At 39.4% G+C, this 21,486-nt stretch overlaps 4 protein-coding genes across 4 annotated transcripts; 2 read left to right on the forward strand and 2 right to left on the reverse strand.

Moving 5' to 3' along the window:
• The first annotated feature begins 8,505 nt into the window (after positions 1–8,505).
• On the forward strand, positions 8,506–13,755 carry LOC132789197 (protein O-mannosyltransferase 1). Its single transcript, XM_060797045.1, has 4 exons — positions 8,506–9,825; positions 10,821–11,383; positions 12,068–12,844; positions 12,906–13,755. The coding sequence occupies exons 1-4, from the start codon at positions 9,125–9,127 to the stop codon at positions 13,634–13,636; spliced, it is 2,772 nt and encodes a 923-aa protein (XP_060653028.1). The 5' UTR covers positions 8,506–9,124; the 3' UTR covers positions 13,637–13,755.
• Positions 13,756–13,802: 47 nt separating this feature from the next.
• On the forward strand, positions 13,803–16,223 carry LOC132789204 (EF-hand domain-containing family member B). The gene is made up of 3 exons (XM_060797057.1): positions 13,803–14,416; positions 14,473–14,649; positions 15,322–16,223. The coding sequence occupies exons 1-3, from the start codon at positions 13,896–13,898 to the stop codon at positions 16,127–16,129; spliced, it is 1,506 nt and encodes a 501-aa protein (XP_060653040.1). The 5' UTR covers positions 13,803–13,895; the 3' UTR covers positions 16,130–16,223.
• A 204-nt stretch (positions 16,224–16,427) lies between these two features.
• On the reverse strand, positions 16,428–18,028 carry LOC132790835 (microfibril-associated glycoprotein 4-like). Its single transcript, XM_060799547.1, has 3 exons — positions 17,933–18,028; positions 16,945–17,873; positions 16,428–16,883 (listed from the first exon to the last, which is right to left on the reverse strand). The coding sequence occupies exons 1-3, from the start codon at positions 18,002–18,004 to the stop codon at positions 16,769–16,771; spliced, it is 1,116 nt and encodes a 371-aa protein (XP_060655530.1). The 5' UTR covers positions 18,005–18,028; the 3' UTR covers positions 16,428–16,768.
• A 1,010-nt stretch (positions 18,029–19,038) lies between these two features.
• On the reverse strand, positions 19,039–20,651 carry LOC132790750 (probable citrate synthase, mitochondrial). Its single transcript, XM_060799433.1, has one exon. It carries the CDS (start codon positions 20,574–20,576, stop codon positions 19,155–19,157), a length of 1,422 nt encoding a protein of 473 aa, XP_060655416.1. The 5' UTR covers positions 20,577–20,651; the 3' UTR covers positions 19,039–19,154.
• Between the last annotated feature and the right edge of the window lie 835 nt (positions 20,652–21,486).

Raw genomic sequence — 21,486 nt, forward strand, 5'->3', positions numbered from 1 at the left:
TATATCAGGCACTCTCTCGACTTGACTCGTGCACTCACATACACTCTCTCAATTTCAGCAAGTGCGTTTTGAGCTTTGACTTTGGCTTTGCCTTTGGTCCGTTGTCCGTTGTCAATTTACAGCGCGCGCCGGCAATGCAACAGTTTTTTTCACTACACATTTTTATTAGCTGCTCGCAGTTATTTTTGTTGTATTTGTATGTGTATCCAAATCTAGCAAACTCATTAAAACGAACACATACACATGTCAGCAAACGTGCAAGTGTGTGTGAACTTCATGTACATAACATATTGAATCGAAGCGTAAAGCGTTAGTAACCCGATTGTGTTTTATTCGTAGACAATATACAAGTTTTCTTCCAGTCCCGTCATGTGTAGACACAAGATGCGAAAAGACTTACTCACTTCGTTTTGCCGTATATGCGGAACTGATTATCTACAAGACTCGTCGAGTATAAATTCTTGCCAAAGGGAAATTTAAATTTCCCTCGGCTGCGCTGGCGGAATTTGTACTCGACGTTTCTTGTAGAAAATATGCGGTGCAGCTCTTGCCGAAAATCTGTGCTTAGATTCTAGTGCGTAGTTCGGAATATGCAAAATAAAAATACGCTCAAAAATATATGCAGTAAATAAAATGTTTATTATACTTGAAATTAAATTTATTAAAACTAATACAATGAGTACTTAAATTTATATATAATATTATCTAAACAGTTTTACTTATAACTAAATAATATAATAGCTAAAAGAAAAAATTAATTTATTTCGCCGTTTTCAATATTCTTCGCCCTGAACAATGCCTTGTAGTTTTTATTTTTATCATCCAACGTAGCTCTTTCGTGGTCCTCAAAACTGTAAATATAAATACAAATACAAATATATTTTTTAATTTAAATCAGATTAGAATAGTAGTTTAATAATATTAACAACTTACCTCTTATTGTTTTATAAAAGACGCGCAGGAAAAAATCAACTTTCTTGTACAGCACTCACAAAACAAATGACAGATGATACACAAAATTGCACATGTTCGAGAAAAGTAGGCGTTAGGGAAATTACGCGTTGCGCTAAGAGGGCGCGTACACCAGACTCAATGCAAGAAGCATTCTACAAGACGATTCATCTAACGATCTGCATAAAATTCTTGCACATGTTCGAGAAAAGTAGGCGTTAGGGAAATTACGCGTTGCGCTAAGAGGGCGCGTACACCAGACTCAATGCAAGAAGCATTCTACAAGACGATTCATCTAACGATCTGCATAAAATTCTTGCAGTCTCCGTCTTGGCATGACACGAAACACAATTGGGAAATGCATTGATCGAAGAGGGGGAAAGTGGACGTGGTGGCTGCTGCTTTGATTGCGGTTATGTACTGTCCATATGTACTATATGTGGTCTCTTACACATATGCACATTCACCCACACTGCCGTGTAATTAAATTCAAAAATTGATTTATTTTTAGTACTGACCACAACATTTTCACATATTTGCATCAGCCTAAAGTCTTTCGCAATTTCTAATAAAGTCATTTGGCCCCAAGTTCTGCAGCCTTCGTTTGCTGAGCATAGCATAGCATGTAGCATACATTCCAGCCCAATTAATTTGTATATACATTATTTTATTTTGTTAAAACTAAATCAGATATAGTCTTAAGTATATTAATTTCAATTGCAGAAATTGTTGTAGCTTAAAAAATCATTTCTTATAAAAAAACAACTAATTTAAATTATTAAACATATATATATATATATATATATATATATATATATATATATATATATATATATATATATATATATACATGTACATATAACTTGATCATAGATTTGACTTAGGACTCTCACAGGAACACACATCTTAGAATAGCTTGACTTCATAAAATGTTTTGGTAAAGTTTTGTATGTTTTCATTCTTTATTGTTCATAATTTTCATTTATTAATTTTAAATAACTTGATTGAAAACTTCCCCGACAGTTTCTATTACACAAAAATAATCAGCATAAGCTTTATTTCCTCGATTACCATCTGAGCTGAAACCAACACCTATGCAATAAATATTTCTTATAGGAATATACAAAGTAATTCAATATTCAACAATAAGAAAGTGTTTTCTTTTTAAAATAACATATTCATAAACTAACGGTAATTTCTTAAAATTCCAATACTTGCTTAGATGCCTCGTGAATAGTCAAACTATTGAAAACTATTTGGTAAAACAAACTTTAACGTAAAAATCTTTAAATTGTGTCGAGGCACCGTTTAGATATTTGTGCCAAGTGCAACAAGGGTCACTGCAAAAATGGACCAACACAACGGGACAAAAACACAAACTGCAACTGCAACACGATGTGGGCACAAAATCTAAACAAGAACAAGCCGGAGACCGAGTCCTGGAACTACTAGAGTTGGAGTTGGAGTTGGAGTCCGATCTGAGCCCAACGGCAATCCACTAGCCAGAGCAATAGCAATGGCAATGACCAAGGTCGAAGCGAGCGAGTCGTAAAAAAATATAAAACACCCACAAGGCTGCCTCCACAAAAATGGGCACCGAAAACTAACCGAAAAACTAAAAGTGACTCTGTGCCAGAAGGGAAGCAGAGCGATGAAAGGGTGGGGGAGGGGGAAGAGGAGTGGACGCAGCGTTGCAGTTTGTCTGCGCCAAAAATTTCATTCATAAAATTCTAAAACGCGCTAAAATCTAAAATTCTAAACAAAACGCCCACAAAAGTCAGAAGTGTGTGTGAGTGCGACTCTGTGTGTCTGTGTGTGTGTGTGAAGAGGTGTTGCGATTGTGTGTGCATGTGTTAAAAGGTGGTGTGAGTGTGTGTGCGGAGAGGTGACTCTTTTTGGAGAGAGTGTGAGCGTGGAGTGTTTGTTTAGAGGGGCACGTGTGTCGACTGCAACTATGTGTGAATGTATCAGTGTGTGTGTGTGTGTGTGTGTTGTAGTGTGCGCGCTTCAAACTCTCCCCTCCCATTCTCTCCTCGTTTCTAGTTACCACATTTGATACGTTGTGCCAAAAATTTGTACATTTTCTATTCTACGGTACATAACAGCTGAATTTCTAAAATACATATTGAGCTGAAGGCCTATATTTAAGCTTGAGTTTTATTTAAAAGTTTTTCTTTAAATTGTTGTTTGGCTTTCATGAAATTTTAAATGTATTTTCCTTACAAATAAAAGTGAATTTCTTTCAGAATAGTTGTTTATGTAGAGATAGGTAAGTTTTTTTTTGTACACATTTAAAATAGAGAAACTTTTCTTAGTTATTTAAAAATGTTCACGACTGAAGTAGAATAGATAAAGAGGTAGAAGAAGTTATCGTTTAAATAAATATATTTTTTTAATATTAAAACTGTACTTAAAACTGTATGTTAATATTATAGATTTTTAATAACTTATACTTTAATTTTGCTATACAAAACTAAATTATAATTATTATTTTGCTATGACAAAAGTCCGACGATAGTTTCTGTATTTTTCAATGCATTAACATCGAGGAGGAAAAAAGCATTCAGCTGCAAATTGTTTGCAAATGTTTTGCACACAACTGTACTGCAAGTCAACGGCTATGATTATATTTTTAGCTGATGCAAATCAAACTAAAAAGTGGGCTCAAAGGCGGTGTGGGGAGGCGGGGCTGTGAAAAAACGAAGAAAACTGTATGTGCAAAAATAATAAAATAACAGCTGCAGCTGATGCACAGATTATATTATATGTATATATAAATATATATATAGATATATGTAGATGTGTGCAAGTATAGGCTTATTTATTTATATACATACAAAGACTATTATATATAAAAAATGATTTTCTATATTCTATATAAATACGTGCGCACATAACACCCTAAGGCTGTGTGTGTGTGTGTGTGTGTGTGTGTGTGTGAGTGGTCTCTCTTGCTGTGTGAGAGTGCGCAAAATGCAGCTACATGCGTTTTTCTGCATGCTGCATGCCACATGTGCGTCAGTGTGTGTGCAACACCTAACTGCAACAGCAGCAGGCAACAACAACAACAACAGCAAGTTGCAACAAACTCTACACAAAAAGGCGGCAATCAAATGGCAAAATTTTTGCCAGACTGCAATGCAACTAAAAACAAAATGTTCAACGTTGCTGTTATCGTTGTTATTGCTGTTGCTGCTGCTGCTGTTGTTGTTGTGGCATGCAACTGCAGCTGGGGGCAGACAGTCTCGAGTGGCGGCATGAGCGGGCATCCGGGGGGAGGTCGGCGGTGGCCAGACAGACTGGGCATAAAACACGCAAAAAGCCTGCAAACATTTTAGTTGCATTTTCTATATAACAAATTTTCCAGCACACATGTGCATGTGTGTGTGTGTGTGTATATGTATGAATAATCCATGTGGTATATAGAAATTGCATCCCTTTTGGCTGCAGCTTGAATAAAATGTGCATAAAATAAATTTCATTTCAATTAAAATAAATAAAATTTCATTCCTTCTCACACTTTTATCATCTCCCCCTCACTCTCTTTCCCCTGTTGTGTCTACGCCTATGCAAAAACAAAGACTTAGACAAACTGCAGACACAGCCAAAAATGTCAGAGAGACGATTAAGGGAAGTTAGCGAGGGGAGCGAGGGACGAGGGGAGATTGCAACTTCCATTAGAATGCAGCTCATTCGTATGCATTTTAATTGATTGCTGAGCTTCCTTTTGTTTTATCGTTGTTGTTCTTGTTGTTGTTGTTGTTGTTGGTCTTCTTCTTCTTGTCTTAGCTACCGACTCTGACTAAATTCCTGGTAATTTATTTATTCCAAAAATTTCATCAATTTCGTTGCTGCAGTTGCTCCACTTCAAAGCTGAGCTGATTAAAGTGGCATTGAAGTTGAGGTTAGGTTTATTATTCTCTGCGTCTGCAATTAAAGAGGATTAAGAAAGCAATTAAGCAAAGCATTCCTCAATTAACTAAACTAACTATATAACTAACTGTATAACTATATCTATATCTATATCTATATCTATATCTATATCTATATCTATATCTATATCTATATCTATATCTATATCTATATCTATATCTATATCTATATCTATATCTATATCTATATCTATATCTATATCTATATCTATATCTATATCTATATCTATATCTATATCTATATCTATATCTATATCTATATCTATATCTATATCTATATCTATATCTATATCTATATCTATATCTATATCTATATCTATATCTATATCTATATCTATATCTATATCTATATCTATATCTATATCTATATCTATATCTATATCTATATCTATATCTATATCTATATCTATATCTATATCTATATCTATATCTATATCTATATCTATATCTATATCTATATCTATATCTATATCTATATCTATATCTATATCTATATCTATATCTATATCTATATCTATATCTATATCTATATCTATATCTATATCTATATCTATATCTATATCTATATCTATATCTATATCTATATCTATATCTATATCTATATCTATATCTATATCTATATCTATATCTATATCTATATCTATATCTATATCTATATCTATATCTATATCTATATCTATATCTATATCTATATCTATATCTATATCTATATCTATATCTATATCTATATCTATATCTATATCTATATCTATATCTATATCTATATCTATATCTATATCTATATCTATATCTATATCTATATCTATATCTATATCTATATCTATATCTATATCTATATCTATATCTATATCTATATCTATATCTATATCTATATCTATATCTATATCTATATCTATATCTATATCTATATCTATATCTATATCTATATCTATATCTATATCTATATCTATATCTATATCTATATCTATATCTATATCTATATCTATATCTATATCTATATCTATATCTATATCTATATCTATATCTATATCTATATCTATAACTATATCTATATCTATCTAGCACCCACAAAAGTATGCTATGCAAATTAGCTGCATTTCCTGCCCAATTAAGTATGCTACAATTACGCACTTCAGCAAAGTTGTTTTAAATTTCTTTAGTTCTCACTTACTTATTGCATATATTAAACAGTAATTAATAATGTAATTATTTCACACTTGCTTTCATGATGCATCTTCGTTTCACACTCAAACATGGTCAGTATTGTGTTGCAACAACAGACTGCAATGAGTCATAATGTGGCAGCAACAACACACAATAAACAACATGTGCCGTAATCAAGACAGTTAAACAGGCATTGTGCGGATGTGGATGTGGAAGAGGCAGAAGGTGGAGGCGGTGGCCGAGGGGAGACATTAACCAAAAATGGTGGCTAAAAGTGGAGAACGTCCTCGACCTAGTTCAATGTCAATGTCATTGTGCCACATTATCGTCGTTTGGTTACGGCGACGTTGACGGCGACGGCGACGGCGACGTCGTCCTTTTGCAGGCTTGGCCTTGGCTGGAGTGAAACGAGCACCGCACGAGTCGAGGCCACGGCCACGGCCACGAACATTCGCCCAAAGTGGCACACGGCACAGGGGCCAGAGCCCAGTTACCCAGCCTCGGTCTGCGCCTCAGCAGCAACAGCAGCAGGCACAACAGAATCACCCAAACTCTCGTCTCCCCCAACCCCAAAACGAGGCTGAGGCTCAGTCAAAAAGCGACGATGCTGCTGCATTGGCAACGGCAGCAGCATCGGAGTTGGCGTTGGCGTTGGCGTTGGCGTGTTGCATGTCAGGCGGCCGGTGGCGACAATATCCTTGCACTTGTGCGAGTCCTGCGCCTGTCGCGAGGCTGGGGCAGAGCACACAGACCAAACAGAGCACAGCCAATCCGCCAACAGCAGCAGCAGCAACAGCAGCAACAGCAACCTCAACACGTCGCCTCCTTTTGGGCCATGTTGTTGTTTTGCTTTTGCCGGGTGCAAGTGCCCAACCAACATCCTTCGCCCTCCCACACACATAGTTCGCAATCGCGTTGCACTCCAAGCTGCAGCTGTATTCAGTGCACACACACACACACGGAAACAGCATCGCAATCGTCTGCAGCACACAGTCAGTTTGCGTAGCCGCCTCTCCATCCTTCGTTGGCGACTCCTGCCACCTCTTTTGACTTTTGACCCAAACCAACTGCAACTCTCTGCAGCGGCTGTCTCGCTCTTCTGCCATTCGCGCTTTCTCTCTCTTGTCGCCCATCAACACCAGACAAAGTCTACATAACGCCAGACTGAATTGGTTTGAGCTCGAGTGCTTATTTCCTTTCCTTTCCTTCCTTTTCGTTTTGTTTCGTTTCTCTCCATACAGCATGCATGCTCTCTCTCACACACATTGAGTCCATGCATGTCTGTATGTGTGTGTGTGTGTGTGTATTGTGGGGAGTTTGTATCTTCGCTAAATTCATAGCAAGCATAACAACTGCAATTTACAGTAGGGTGACTCACTGCAACACATGTTTTTCTTCAAATTGAAACATTATTGTGATAAAAACAAACATTTTATTAGTGATTTTTTATGTATTTACTATTGTTTTATTTTTAATAATATTTATAAATAAATAAATATTATTTTTTATGAAATTATTATTATCAATTTTAACTAATTAATTGTATGAAAATTATAAAATGTAAGTTATGTAATATGATATAATTGTGCGAGCAATATGATTGTTTTAAAATTACTGATACGCTGTTTAGTAAAATAATATATGTATGTATGTAAAGGGGTGTATATATACTTATATATTTTAGCAATACAAAAATATGCATAAAATAATAACTTTCTAAATCGGGCATATACTATCGAACAGAAAGACTGTGTGAATCAAATTTAGCATATTTCTACAACTTTTCAGAATATATTTATTGAAAGTGCGGCAACGATTAACAAATTATATTGCATCATAAGAATACAATAGAATTTGCATAACGCGATCAGAAGCAAAGCACAAATCATAATTGATAAACTAGGCAGCGCCACCTATCGCTCGCAGTCTGCAAACAACAAAGTGGCATCTAGCGATCGACAGTAAAAGGCAACGACGCAACAACCTGTTCCATAAGTAGAATACCGTTTAAGCACAAAGGCAAAGGCGCTTGAACTTGCTCAATAAATAAAGTACCGTTTAAGCTCAGACTATACAAGTTGTCTCTGCAATTGTATAGTGTATGTGAGTGTTTGTTGTATAAGCATATAAAAACAAGTTAACATAAATACGCACTTATGGCTAGTATGTTGACTGCAGCCAATATTTATGTTTGAACTTGTTGCAGATTTGTCACGTGCTACCTTGAAGAAACACTACTCCAAAATGTGTCAACAGGTGGCATCACAACAACAGGAATAACAACATTTACCACAAGAGCACAAGAGAGTAAATAAAAGAGAAATAACGCGAGAGAGAGGAAAAGAGAGTATGTGTGCTTGAACCAGAAATGGGTTAAGAATCAAAGACAACGACGCAGACGCGGTCAAACCTGCTGCATTCCAGATATAGCAGCGCAGTCAACAGCAGAATCAGCGACGGCGGCTGCGCAGACGCCTTGCCTTGGCCGTCCATTGTGTTGTGAGTTGGGTCGACAGTGCGCGTCGAGATCTTGAGCGAACTAGTCGCGAATCGGAATTCGAAATCGGCGTCGGAGTCGGAGAGTACGAGCGAAAGCAAAGTCAAAGAAAGAAAACGTAAAATATGCGCGTGCCTGTTAGCACACTCTCACACACATTCATATGTGCTACATACTTGCATACACATACATGACATTTATTTTTGGTGCTCTTTACGCGCGCTCTTGTGTGTGTGTGTTGAACTTTCTTCAGCTGCTGGGCGCTCGTAAATGTTAATGTGTGTTGTTGTTCTTGCTGTCGTTGTAGTTATTTGACGAAAGTAGCTAAAGCAAAGTGCAAAAGCTTCTGCCACAGCAAAAGGCAGCAGGTTTCTTGGCAGACGTGGCATATATATATAATATAAATACTACTCGGCAATAACAAACGTGTAGAGTGGAGAGTAGGCAAGTGTTAAATGAATGAAGTAGTTATGCAAATATACACATATTTAATGAAAAGTGAAAGTGCGGTGCAGCAACAAAAACAATAATAATAAGGCACAATAAAAATTCTCACGCTGCAACAATTGCTGTTTACATCATGTCCAGCAACGGCAGCGGCGGCACAACAGTGCAGCGACGCAAAACGACGCGCTCCAAGTCTAAGCAACAGCAGCAGCAACAACAACAACAACAACAATCAAATGTTGCGGAAAACCTTATCGAAAATCAAAATGCCAGCAACGAGCAAAACGAAAGACTTCACTTTCGCAGCCGTTCAGCAACCTCAGCGACGACGTCAGTCACTTGCAATTCAACTTCACCACTGTGCTGTAACGGCATGCTACCCACAACATCGAACATGTTCGACTGCTGCCGCGACATTAACTGCCATCTGAATACGCCTCTAGCGCTGCCGTTGCGCGGCAGCGTTGAGCACAGTCGACGTTCGAGCAGCCGGCAATCTTTTCTCAGCGATGTCTCCAAGTCTACTTCTGCGTCGACGCTGGCAGCGACACCGACACCAACACCAACAGCATCATCAGCAGCTCCCACCTCGGTTGCGTCTAAAAAGTCGCTTTCGCGTTCGAGTTCTTCTGGTTCGCGTGACAACGACGACGTGCACAATGCGAAGAAGCGCGCTGCCAACGCAGACAGTGCCATGATCAACACAACATCAGCAGCAGCAGCCTCAACAGACCAATTTACCGTTAGCTTGCATATTGATCTCTTTACATGGGGTCTCTTTCTGCTGGCGTTCTTCACGCGCTTCTATAAGCTGGCAACGCCGCCAAATGTTGTGTAAGTGAATACGTGCACACATGCACACATAGATACACATATGTATGTACATGCATAATTTGCAATGTCTCCCCTCCCGTTTGTTGTTTATGTGCAACATCTTTTCTTCATGTTTTTCCGCCCATTGTTTCGTTTCTAATCTTCTATTCAATCTCATGCTACTCTCTTACTGACCTCATTTTAGTTCCTTGCTTCTTCTTTGCCATTCACAACTAATCTCTCCATAGCTTCGATTAACCTTTGCTTCAGTCGCTGCTACTAATCTCACGACTCTACAATTACCTTACCCTGCTGCATTCTCTCCACTCTAGCATTATCGTTAGACTTGTGTCTTGTTCCCTTACTGACCTCATTCTCCTTTTTGGTCAGCATTTTACAGCATACTAATGTCTTCGTAATAAAATATCTTCAATGCTATGATGCGACTTTGCTTTACTAGGTCGGAGTTTTTCTTACCTACTCTTAAATCATGCTGATTATTTCCTATTTTCATAGTTTTAAGCCCACTCATCAATTGGAAATTAGTAGTATACATTAGTATACTATTTCTATTCTATACACTCTACAATATTTATTTTTCCCCTATGGTCAACAAATCTGAAAATTATTCAAATCACAAATTCAACTTTCATTAATATTCCCACTCTTCAAAGTGAATATATTTTTTATATTCTCTACACTCTTTTTTATATAAGATCCCCACTGAACTACATCTGAAAATTATTCAAATTTTTAATGCGACTCTCATCAATGTTCATATGCTTCAAAATCTTTTTAATCAGTAATGAAATTTATTTAATTGTTTGTCATTTCGTCAATCCCTAATCTTTCATCTCTACCAATTCTTTACTAGCAAAAATCTCTCCACTGTCTAACACCCATTTCTTCAGTTTCTCCCACCTAAATTTCTTCCCGGTTTCATTGAACTTATCACCTCATTTCCAGTAGATTAAATCTTTCGTTCATAATCTCTACACTCTTTCTTCTCTCCTCAGCTTTGATGAGCTGCATTATGGCAAGTATATAGCTCATTATATGCGGAACATCTTCTTCTTCGATCAACATCCGCCACTGGGCAAACAACTGATCGCGGGTTTGGTGAGTTTTGCCGGCTACGATGGCAATTATACGTTTCCTCGGATTGGAGCTGCTTATGCCTCTAATGTACCTATCTTCTGGCTGCGTTTCTTGCCCGCTCTTTGCGGCAGTCTCTTGGCCCCCGTTGTCTACAAACTGCTGCTGGAGGCCAAAATGCGCCGCTGGACGGCTGCACTGGGCGGTCTCCTCATCATTCTGGACAATTCACTGCTGACACAGTCACGTTTCATTCTGATGGAATCTATGCTGCTGCTGGCCAGCACCGTGGGCATTACTTGCCTGCTCCGCTTTCAGCGCTGCTCCCTTGGCAGCCTTACTTGGATAAGCACGGGAGCAGCGGCTGCCTTCAGTCTTGCCTGCGCCGGCTGCGTCAAGTACGTTGGCTTCCTTGCGCTGGCACTAGCAGGCTATCTGCTCTGTCGTCATCTCTGGAATCTGCTCTACGATGCGACCTTGTCAAGTAAGTAAGAGAACGAGCTTTTGGATTTAAAAAAGAAAGGGAAGATCAAGAGGGAGATCAAGTTTCTAAATATTAGGGAACAGATATAATCATCAGAGCTGATTGTATATATGGGAGAAGAAAAGTTCCAGAAAATAAGTAAAAACGATTCAGGGGTAAATATAAAATAGACAAAGGGAGATAATAGACGACTTCAATACGACGAAAGGGCACAAAATCAGCAGACTGGATAAAATGCCTATTCAAAAATAAATGCATAAAAATAGAGAGGCATAATCGACAGAAATAAAGAAAGAAATATATTTAGTTAGGCAAGAAAATAATGGGCCGTTGTAATTTATATCACAAAATATTTTATTAGCACAGCAAAAACTTATAATCTAAAACCTAATAATGTTTATAATGAATTCATTATATTGCTATACTAATAACTACATTATAATTATTTAATCTTCATTGTAATTTATTGTTAGATATTGTCAAAAAGATTATAAGGAGAATTTGAAATGGAGAATCTATTCCATTACAAGCAAAAACAGAGATTTTTAGAAAAAATAACCTATGAAGCAGGGAGAATCTTCATTAGAGCGTAACATATTGAAACTAAGAGAATATCAAGAAAAAGAGAGTAACAAATAAAGAGAAGTCGTAAAAATGTACTAACCAACCCTCTTTGCCTTGCAGCCCGACAGCTGTGGATGCATTTCTTGGGCAGACTGCTGCTCTTCGTGGGCATTCCGCTGGCCGTCTACCTGGGCATCTTTTACATTCACCTGCGGACGCTGCACAAGGCGGGACCGCACGACAGCATCATGACGAGTGCGTTCCAGGCCTCACTCGATGGCGGTCTCGCCTCGATCACACAGGGACAACCACTGGCAGTCGTCCATGGATCACAGATCACGCTTCGACACACGCACGGACGCACCTGTTGGCTGCACTCGCATGCAGCGGTTTATCCGGTACGGTATAAGGATCAGCGTGGCTCGTCGCATCAACAGCAGGTCACTTGTTACTCCTTTAAGGATGTGAACAACTGGTGGATTGTTAAAAAGCCCGATCGCGATGATCTGGTTGTGGGCGAAAAACCGGTGGCGATACGACATGGCGATATCATTCAACTGGTGCACGGCATCACGAGTCGCGGTCTCAACTCTCACGATGTCGCTGCACCGATGACACCGCAATGCCAGGAAGTTAGTTGTTACATTGACTACGAGATCAAGATGGAAGGCGAGTTACTGTGGCGTGTGGAGATTCTAAACCGACAGACGGAAGGCAATCGCTGGCATGCCATCAAGTCCGAGATACGACTGATTCACGTCTCGACAGGCGCAGCGTTGCGCTTCAGCGGACGCCAGTTGCCCAACTGGGGTTTCAATCAGCACGAAGTGGTTGCGGATCGTGAGCAGAATCATCAGGATGCGATTTGGAATGTAGAGGAACATCGTTACACCAAGAGTAAGTCACGAATTATACAGATATTTTCAGGAATTCCTTCTAATACATTCTACATTCACAGCTCAGGATCAACGCGAGCGTGAGCGACAGTTGCTCTCGGCGGAAATGATTCCTACGAAACGCACAAAGCTAACCTTCTGGGCCAAGTTGCTGGAGCTGCAGACGAAAATGTTCTGGCATGCCAAGCAGGTGCAGAGTCACATGTACAGCTCGCAGCCGTACGAATGGCCACTGCTCGACAAGGGCATTGCCTATTGGCTCGATGCCAAATCCAATGCCCAGATCTATTTGCTGGGCAATGTGCTCATATGGTATACGGCCAGCATTGGACTGCTCATTTATTCGGCGCTGCTTGTCTTCTATGCGATAAGACGACGTCGTCTGTGCTTCGATTTAACGGGCAGCGAGTGGCAACGTTTCCTCATTGCCGGCGACACCTTCTATGTTGGCTATCTGGTGCACTATTTGCCCTACTTCTTTGTGGACCGCACGCTCTTCCTGCACAACTATCTGCCCGCGTTTGTGTTCAAAATACTTCTGCTGTGCTATGTTGTCGAGCATCTGGATTATTTGCTGCGACGCTACTGCAGCGGACGTGGCGCTGGACTGCAGCATGTGGTGCGCATCTATCGCCTTTCGTTGATCCTTTGGCTGCTGGCCGTCTGCTTCGTCTTTGTCAAGTTCTTGCCCTTGAGCTATGGCTCCAAAAAGATGACCGCCAAGGAAGTAACGAGTCTACGGTGGAAGGACACATGGGACTTTATTCTGCAGAAAAATTCTGTGCTGCACTGAGCCCCTAACCCTAGTTATAGTCTCCTTAATGTACCATATATGTTCGCATACTCAAGCAGCTTGGCTGGAGCCAGGCCATGGCTAAGTTGTAGTTTAATATTTGCTGTTTTTGCCAATAAAACAATTAATTTATTTAAACAATCTATGAATGTCTAAAATAGCTTAGTATTAGTTATCAAATTTTAAGCAATCGACTTAATTCTAGTGAAATCCTCAACACACAAACACAAAGTTGTATTTATTGCGAAAGATAAGAAGTATGGCCAATGTGGGTCGCTTTAAGGATCGCAATGCGGATATGCGAGCGGCGGGTGTTAGTTCCGCCGTGGATACTGAGAACACCACTGGGAACTGTTTGATTGTCATGCATCCCGAGGAGGTGGCCGAGCAATTGATACGCGCCGAATGTAAACGCTTGAAGTTAAAAAATGGTGGACAATTGTTTCCCGAGACGCCCTGTTTGCCGACTGTCTCGGTGCCGGAGTTGCTGGCCATTGAAAAGTCCAAGTCGCGCTTCACAGTCTTCAAGGAGAAATTCTCGGAGGACATGTATCTGAGACAGGCTAAATTGGCTGAGGCAAAACCGACGGGCTCCAAACCCGATAGCGTGACCAACTGGAGTCGCACTTTTGGTCGCGAAACTACTGCTAAGGAGCGACTCTATGATCTCGTGTTGCCACCCAAGAAACCCGAGCAAGTGAATCAGGAATATGGTCAATTCCATGACAAATATATTGTCAGCCACAATCATTACTTTCCCGCTGAGCAAATCAATCGCAAGTGAGTTGAGGCTTGGAGTACTTCGAGTACTTTCAACTAACCTTAATCCTTATCAGATATAAGCAGCCATTTGATCGGCAGGACACGTTTGGCGAATCCACTCGTGGGGATACCTCGGGACAATCGGCGAAGCGGTGCATGCAACAATGCTCGGGACATGTGATCATCATTAGCAAAGAGCAAATGGATTTTATCGATCGCACTTACTCGCGTCTGGGTAAAAAGTTTAAAAAGTGAGCAAAATTCAAGGTTTTTACTTGTCCTAGTGTATATAACCATTATCTATGGAGATGGAGAGGTAAATTAAGTTAGCAATGCTAAACACATAAGCTTTTGATCAGCCGAGCAAATATCCTTAAGACCTTTCATCCTTCACGTTTCCTTCTTTATATCCCTATTAACTCTAATGCAGATCTCAGGGATTGAAGTAGTTAGACTAATTACAATTTAGAGATAATACTTGTTATGGAAGAGAGAAGTTTTGATTTGTCTGTAGAGACTAGGATGTACTTGTAGGTATCAGAAAATGTAGGAGCTAAAGTTATGAAAAATAAAAAGAGAGTTCCTAGGAAATTCGGATACTCTGTGTGTCAGCTAGACGATCTGTCAGGATCTTAACGATTGAAGGAGTTAAGAGTTGTCAGAGATGGGAATAAGAATTTATAGAATTGCTTGATATAAAATTTAAGTAAAATTACACAGAAAGAGGGTAAAAAAATGTTGTATATCTGCTCTCAGGAAAACTTATGTAGAACTTATGTATATAGGGTAAACAAAAGTGGGACTAATAATGTGTTGTCTGGAATCCAAAGACAAAGTCAACATTACGGCTTTTAGGAAAGAAGTTTTAATTAAAATTCAAGTAAAGTTGCGTGGGTTACATACTTGTTACTACTTGCCTCCAGATACCCTGCTCCTGTACCACAGTACATGACTTATGGAACGCCTACGCATGTGCCGGACTGTGACTGTAAGATGCTGGTCGAGGACATAGCGCCGTGCAAGAGCGACAAGCATCTGGTGGATGCGCTGGGCCACCTCAATATGTGGCGCCACAAGCTGCAGAAACGTGCCGATTTCCACATGTTCGATCTGATCTCAGTGCTTGAGCACAGCGATAAGACGCAAACACGGGAACTGCCGGCGCAGAAGATCTTTGAGGTGATGCACAAGATGCATCTGTACATTGACATACACAAGATGCGTGTAATTCTTTCGCTGTTTCACATGCTCATCGACGAGGGCTGCGCCACGGAGCGCGTGAACTACGATGACTTCTGTCGTCTGCTCAATATTCAGCATCCATTGCCCACCATGGGCAATATCTTCACCATGCCGCCGAATGTCTACAACAAGGACACAACATATCGCCTGCTTTGTTCCGATCTCAGCAAGGAGCCCGTCAAGGCGGCACCAATGCGTCCGCGACGTCCAAAACAACTCGACGATGATGGCACCCATGTAAAAGATCTGCTGTCACCAGACATCTCCACTTTATACGGCTTGGCGCCAAGCGATTTCCAATTTTTGCGACCGCGTGATCAGCTGCAGCTGATCTTCAAGGATATTGTGAATACCGAGGACTTTGAGTCCATTTGGCACCAACTCACGCAGGCGCACAACGAACAGCATGGACAGTTCTCTGTGCAGCAGTTCCGCGACGTCATGGACAACTTGGAGCCAGCTACTCAAGTTCAAGCTGTTAATGCTTAGAGCAAGAAAGTTATCACTTAAATTTAAAGTTAGCTCTGTGAAACGAATAAAATATATGAATTTTGTTGCGTATACGCCCCATATAAAATCAGGAATTGTTTGTTTTAGGAAATTCTCTGGCGGAAAATGTCGCGTTCGACAGTACTTAAGGAATAATCAGAGAATGGAGAGTGCTTACAGTAAATAAATATATTAATTAAGTTGGCAAGATATTCGATTAGCGAACTAGAAACTCTTTTTTGTTTTATTTTTATTAATCTAAAAAGTTAATTCATTTTATTATGAATTAAAAAAATGATTATGTATACGTCCCATATAATGTCAGAATTTTGTTATAGATACCACGATGATCGAATAGCAAGAACTAACAGATCATTTTTAGTTTTAATATTACTATTATGTTAAGTGCTAAGGCAATAATCTGAGAACAGTGAGTGATTACAGTTTGCTTACGTTTTATTATTATGGTAACGGCCTAAAATGTATGTATTTAGATGTTGCGTATACGCAACGTGCGATTACAAGTCTGTGTACTGGAAATGCATTACATTTTCTTATTATTATTGATATATAAGTTAGGAATTAGAGTACATATATTTTATAAGATTAAGTCATTTTCTTGCCATCAGGATCTAGCTTTTATTTGTCTTTGGGACGAATAAGCATCTGAACTCGCCTAAGTGCCATAAAATCATGCCAGTAGGCGCTTGTGCCATTCCTTACGCTTTTATCAAGAATTCTGCCAGTGAAATGACTAAACAACAATATTGTTAATATATCACATAATTCATTATAATGCACAGATCTGAGCTTACCATTTGGCACAGGCTTTATACCACCAGCCAGCTTTGTAGTCGACAGCACAGTTTCCTTTGGGCCAAATATCATTCTCTCGATCGAATGTCGAGAACTTTTGGTGCTCATGATAACGCAGCTCATCGATTGGCACATTCCCCGAGAATGCGCCCAAGCTGGTCAGCGCGTAGCCATCGTCCTCACCAGATATAGCAAAGTGATCGTATCGCGCGTATTTAATGGAACCATCAAAGCCTTCCATATACATATAAAGTTCGAATTGCTGCGAACTTGTTAGTCTATAAATCTTTTCTAAGCCGAGGAAAAAGTCACCATCTAATAAGCCGAAACCATCGCGATACGATGCCCAATCTCGATAGAAGTTCTCTTTGCCATCGAAACGACGTTGTATAACCATCCAACCGGGTCCAGCTGCTTTACTATCGCACAGAGCATCGAATGAGAGGAGAGAGTTAATCCCGGGCACTTCAATGCGATGAATGCCCGCAGCTTGACCGAAGCGAACACAACTATTGGGCGCAAGTAAGTCAATCAGAATCTCTTTTTCACTAATGTTTGATTGACATGCCTGTAAATCAATATTTCTCCTTGACAATTCGTTATTACATTCAGCAAGTGCTTTGCCTAATGCATTAAATCTATTTTCACATGTTTCACACTTTGAAATTGAAGTTAAGCCGTCAATTGTTCTTTGAAGATAATTGTTATTTTGACGCAGATCTGCAATCTGTGATCGCAATTCCCTAATAGTTACTGCATTGATATCTAGTTGAAGCAACTTCTCTTTCTGTTCTTTTATTTCTTTATCTTTCAATTCACTTTTATCGATATCATCTGTTATTTGTTGCACATATCTGAAGAAAGGTTTGACTACGCTGTAAGTATACGCTCCACATTGCTTATCCAGCTCGTTATTTATTTCACAATTCTGTTGAGGATAAAATATTTATTTACTTTCATTTGTACACATTTGTAAACAATTTTTACCTCATATTGAGCTGAGGAAGATGCAATACATAAAATTAATAATGAGGAAGCACACTTTATAAAGCTTTTCATATTAATTTAAAGTACTGCAATCAAACCCGGTGAAAAATAGACTGAACATAGGATTTCAATCGCAGCAAAGCTTTGCTTTATTTTATGCTTAACTGATACTGCAGATTATTTTTAGCTCAAGTAGCCCGAATCAGCAATAAGGTCAGCACACTGTGCGTATACGTGATAAGATGTTTATATGAATTACGTTGTGGGGTGAATGAGCTTGTGCATTTGAGAATTATTTAATGGCTAAGTTATCATTTACTACTACCTACTTTTGATAAGCTCGATAAAAAAAATATCTTAATGAAAGTCGTTGAAGGCGCTCAACTTGATCAACTTCTTTAATAACATTCAAGATTTTTTATACCCGCTACCCATAGGGTAGAAGGGTATAATAACTTTGTGCCGGCCGAGGCTCCTAGCCATGTCCGTCTGTGTGTCTGTCCGTCCGTCCGTATAAAACACTGCATCTCAGAGACTATAAGAGATAGAGCTATAATTTTTATTCGACAGCATTTGTTTGCACGCAGTTTGTTTCAAATTTTGCCACGCCCACTTCCGCCCCCGCAAATTAAAAAAATCGAATAACAAGCGTAATTTTAAAACTAGAGAATTTTGGTATATACAATAATTACTATAGTAGTTATGATTCCTGAAAATTTGGTTGCGATCAGATAAAAATTATGGAAGTTATTAAAGAAATACTTTTGTATGGGCAGAAACTCCTAATTACTAGGGCTCTTAGTTGCTTTGGCCGATAATCTGGTGCATTGTGCCGTCTATGGTATATTTTGAATGGTGTACTATATCGATATACCAAACATACCATTTGGTATATTTTCAGTTTTTTTTAGTATTTTCGGTATATTTTGAAAATAATACCGCAATATTTTGCCTTTATGAAAATGGGTAGCGCGTATCTCACAATCGAGCACACTCGACTTGTTTTACATTAACAATAAGTAATGTCAAACAAAATTTCAATATTGTAGCCTTCAATGCTAAGGTATTTTCTATGAAAATAATCGTATCAACTAAAAAAGCAACTCTTATGAAATAAAATTCTTTTTTATATTCTATAAATTTACATTAGTTGCATTATAAATATAATTAATGAGCCGAAAATTCAGTCGAACTTATATACAGGAATTGGAATTTTTCACATTCACTTTTTTTTACTATCTTTTCCCTTCTTTCCGGCGGTGGCTTTCTTGATAAGGGCATCCGTTGAAAAGGATTTGGGTCGCTCAATTGGCAAACCAAGAGCACGATCCCAGATGAGCGACGCCAGGACACCAAGTGCCCGAGAGACGCCGAACAGAACCGTGTAATAGTTCATCTCCTTCATGCCGTAATACTGCAGCAGGACACCCGAATGGGCATCAACATTGGGCCAGGGATTCTTCACCTTGCCAAGCTCGGTGAGAATGGGTGGCACCACCTTGTACAGCTGCGAGACGAGCTTGAACAACGGATCGTCGGGCAGATGCTTCTGGGCAAACTCCCGCTGGCAGGTGTAGCGAGGATCGGTTTTCCGGAGCACCGCATGTCCATAACCGGGCACCACTTGTCCCGACTTTAGCGTCTTCCAAATGTAATCCTGCAGTTGTTTTTCCGAGGGCTCCTTGCCAGTCTCCTTTTGCAGTTTCTGCACCCAAATCAACACCTCCTGATTGGCCAAACCATGCAATGGACCCGCAAGTCCAAGCATGCCAGCCGCAAACGATAAATAAGGATCACTCAATGCTGATCCCACCAAATGTGTGGTGTGCGCAGAGACATTGCCACCCTCGTGATCGCTGTGAATGGTCAGATAGAGACGCATCAGTTCCGTAAATTGAGGATCGTCGTAGGTCAGCATTTTCGTCAGATTCGCCGACCAATCCAGCTTGGAGTCCACCTTATCGGGTCCCTTGCCCTCGCGATACAGATTGCGATAGATGGCAGCCGCAACCAGCGGCAGCTTGGCAATCAGATCCATGCAATCCTCGTAGCAATACAGCCAGTACTTGGTCTTGTGGACTCCCTTGGAATACGCCTTCGCAAATTTACTGTCATGATTCAGAGCTGTGATTGCAGCAGCAAATTGCGACATAGGATGCAGAGTCCTGGGCATGTTCTTTAACATTTTGGTAACATGATCGGGCAGCTTGCCACGATCGGCCCATTCGCAAGACAATTGCTGCACCTGTCCCTTGGTGGGCACATCGCCAGTCATCATCAGCCAGAAGAGACCCTCGGGCAGCGGTTCACAGCCGTTCTCGGCAGCGGGCAATTGCTCCTGACACTCTGGAATGGATAGACCACGGAAGCGAATTCCCTCCTCGGGATCCAGCACAGATGTCTCAGTGATCAACGCATTAATGCCTCGCATGCCGCCGTACATCATATTGATGGTCACTTCACCCATCTTGAATTCGCCGTGCTCCTTGCGAAACTTCTTGATGCGCTCCTGCTCTTCGCTAATCTTGCACTCCATCACCTCGAGCAGCGTCACATCGCTGGCCATGGCGCGCACAGCGCACTTAAGAACCTGAACATTCTGGGCCACAGCTAATCTACGGACAGATCTTAAACTAAACGGCATAATTTTTTGTATATACACAAAAAAAAAAAAATTGAGAAAAATTTAGAATGTTCACTGTGGACCGAAAATACAGAACTGAAAACCGAGCTCTCTGAACTTTTTAAGTAGCAAAGTGCAAAGCACACTTTGTGATAAGATTTGTTCATCCTTTGAACGTCGATGACCCATTCTACGAGTTATTATACAAGAAGGGGTATTATCAGACCGTAAATATCGCTGTGATCTTTTAGTAATGAGAAAGGATTTTTATAATTCTTTAATAACCTTTTTTGAAATATCGCCCACCTTTTTTTCTTAATTGTTTATTTATTGATTAATATTATTTGAAAACGTAGACTTAAAATGATTTTTTCAGTGGTATAAAATAACTAATTAAATTAGAATATGGGTAATTCCAAAACGGAAGTTGTCCCGTTCGAGACTCTTTACATTGAAAATAACATAAACTGAAACAATTTTGAAAATAAGAAAAGTTTATTTTTATAGCTCTAGATAAGTTCTTTAATTAGCTAAGAATAGTTTTGGAATTTTCGTTCTGTTTTGTTTTCTGTTGTGATAATTGCAAAAATTAACCAATTCGTACGCAAAACCAAAAAATGAACGAAATTATATATTTTATCGGAAAACAGATCAAGTTCCTAAAATCAATCTTAGCTCTATATATAGTGCTTATCTAGAGCTTTAAGAATAAAATTCAGTTATTTTTAAAATTGTTTCAGTTTATGTTATTTTCACTGTAAAAAGTCTCGCACGGGAGAAATTTCGCCATGGAATTACCCATATACTTATTTTTACCTTAAATTTACCTTTTCTTTTAAACTCAAAGTACTCTTGGAACTGAAAGCTGATACGTAGAAAGATATTCTTGTTTTTTATTTTACCAGATTTAAAACAAGACATATAGAGTGTA

This window comes from Drosophila nasuta, chromosome 3 (assembly GCF_023558535.2).
Source record: "Drosophila nasuta strain 15112-1781.00 chromosome 3, ASM2355853v1, whole genome shotgun sequence".
In the NCBI taxonomy this organism is placed as follows: Eukaryota; Metazoa; Arthropoda; class Insecta; order Diptera; family Drosophilidae; genus Drosophila; species Drosophila nasuta.

Excerpts from the sequence above, each read along its gene's own strand:
- LOC132789197 (XM_060797045.1), top strand. The coding sequence starts at position 9,125 with ATGTCCAGCAACGGCAGCGGCGGCACAACAGTGCAGCGACGCAAAACG. Across the intron at positions 11,384-12,067 it reads CTACGATGCGACCTTGTCAA|CCCGACAGCTGTGGATGCAT; the intron begins GTAAGTAAGAGA and ends TTTGCCTTGCAG. Across the intron at positions 12,845-12,905 it reads GGAACATCGTTACACCAAGA|CTCAGGATCAACGCGAGCGT; the intron begins GTAAGTCACGAA and ends CTACATTCACAG.
- LOC132789204 (XM_060797057.1), top strand. The coding sequence starts at position 13,896 with ATGGCCAATGTGGGTCGCTTTAAGGATCGCAATGCGGATATGCGAGCG. Across the intron at positions 14,417-14,472 it reads GCTGAGCAAATCAATCGCAA|ATATAAGCAGCCATTTGATC; the intron begins GTGAGTTGAGGC and ends AATCCTTATCAG. Across the intron at positions 14,650-15,321 it reads CTGGGTAAAAAGTTTAAAAA|ATACCCTGCTCCTGTACCAC; the intron begins GTGAGCAAAATT and ends ACTTGCCTCCAG.
- LOC132790835 (XM_060799547.1), bottom strand. The coding sequence starts at position 18,004 with ATGAAAAGCTTTATAAAGTGTGCTTCCTCATTATTAATTTTATGTATT. Across the intron at positions 17,874-17,932 it reads CTTCCTCAGCTCAATATGAG|AATTGTGAAATAAATAACGA; the intron begins GTAAAAATTGTT and ends TATCCTCAACAG. Across the intron at positions 16,884-16,944 it reads TATAAAGCCTGTGCCAAATG|TCATTTCACTGGCAGAATTC; the intron begins GTAAGCTCAGAT and ends ATTGTTGTTTAG.
- LOC132790750 (XM_060799433.1), bottom strand. The coding sequence starts at position 20,576 with ATGCCGTTTAGTTTAAGATCTGTCCGTAGATTAGCTGTGGCCCAGAAT.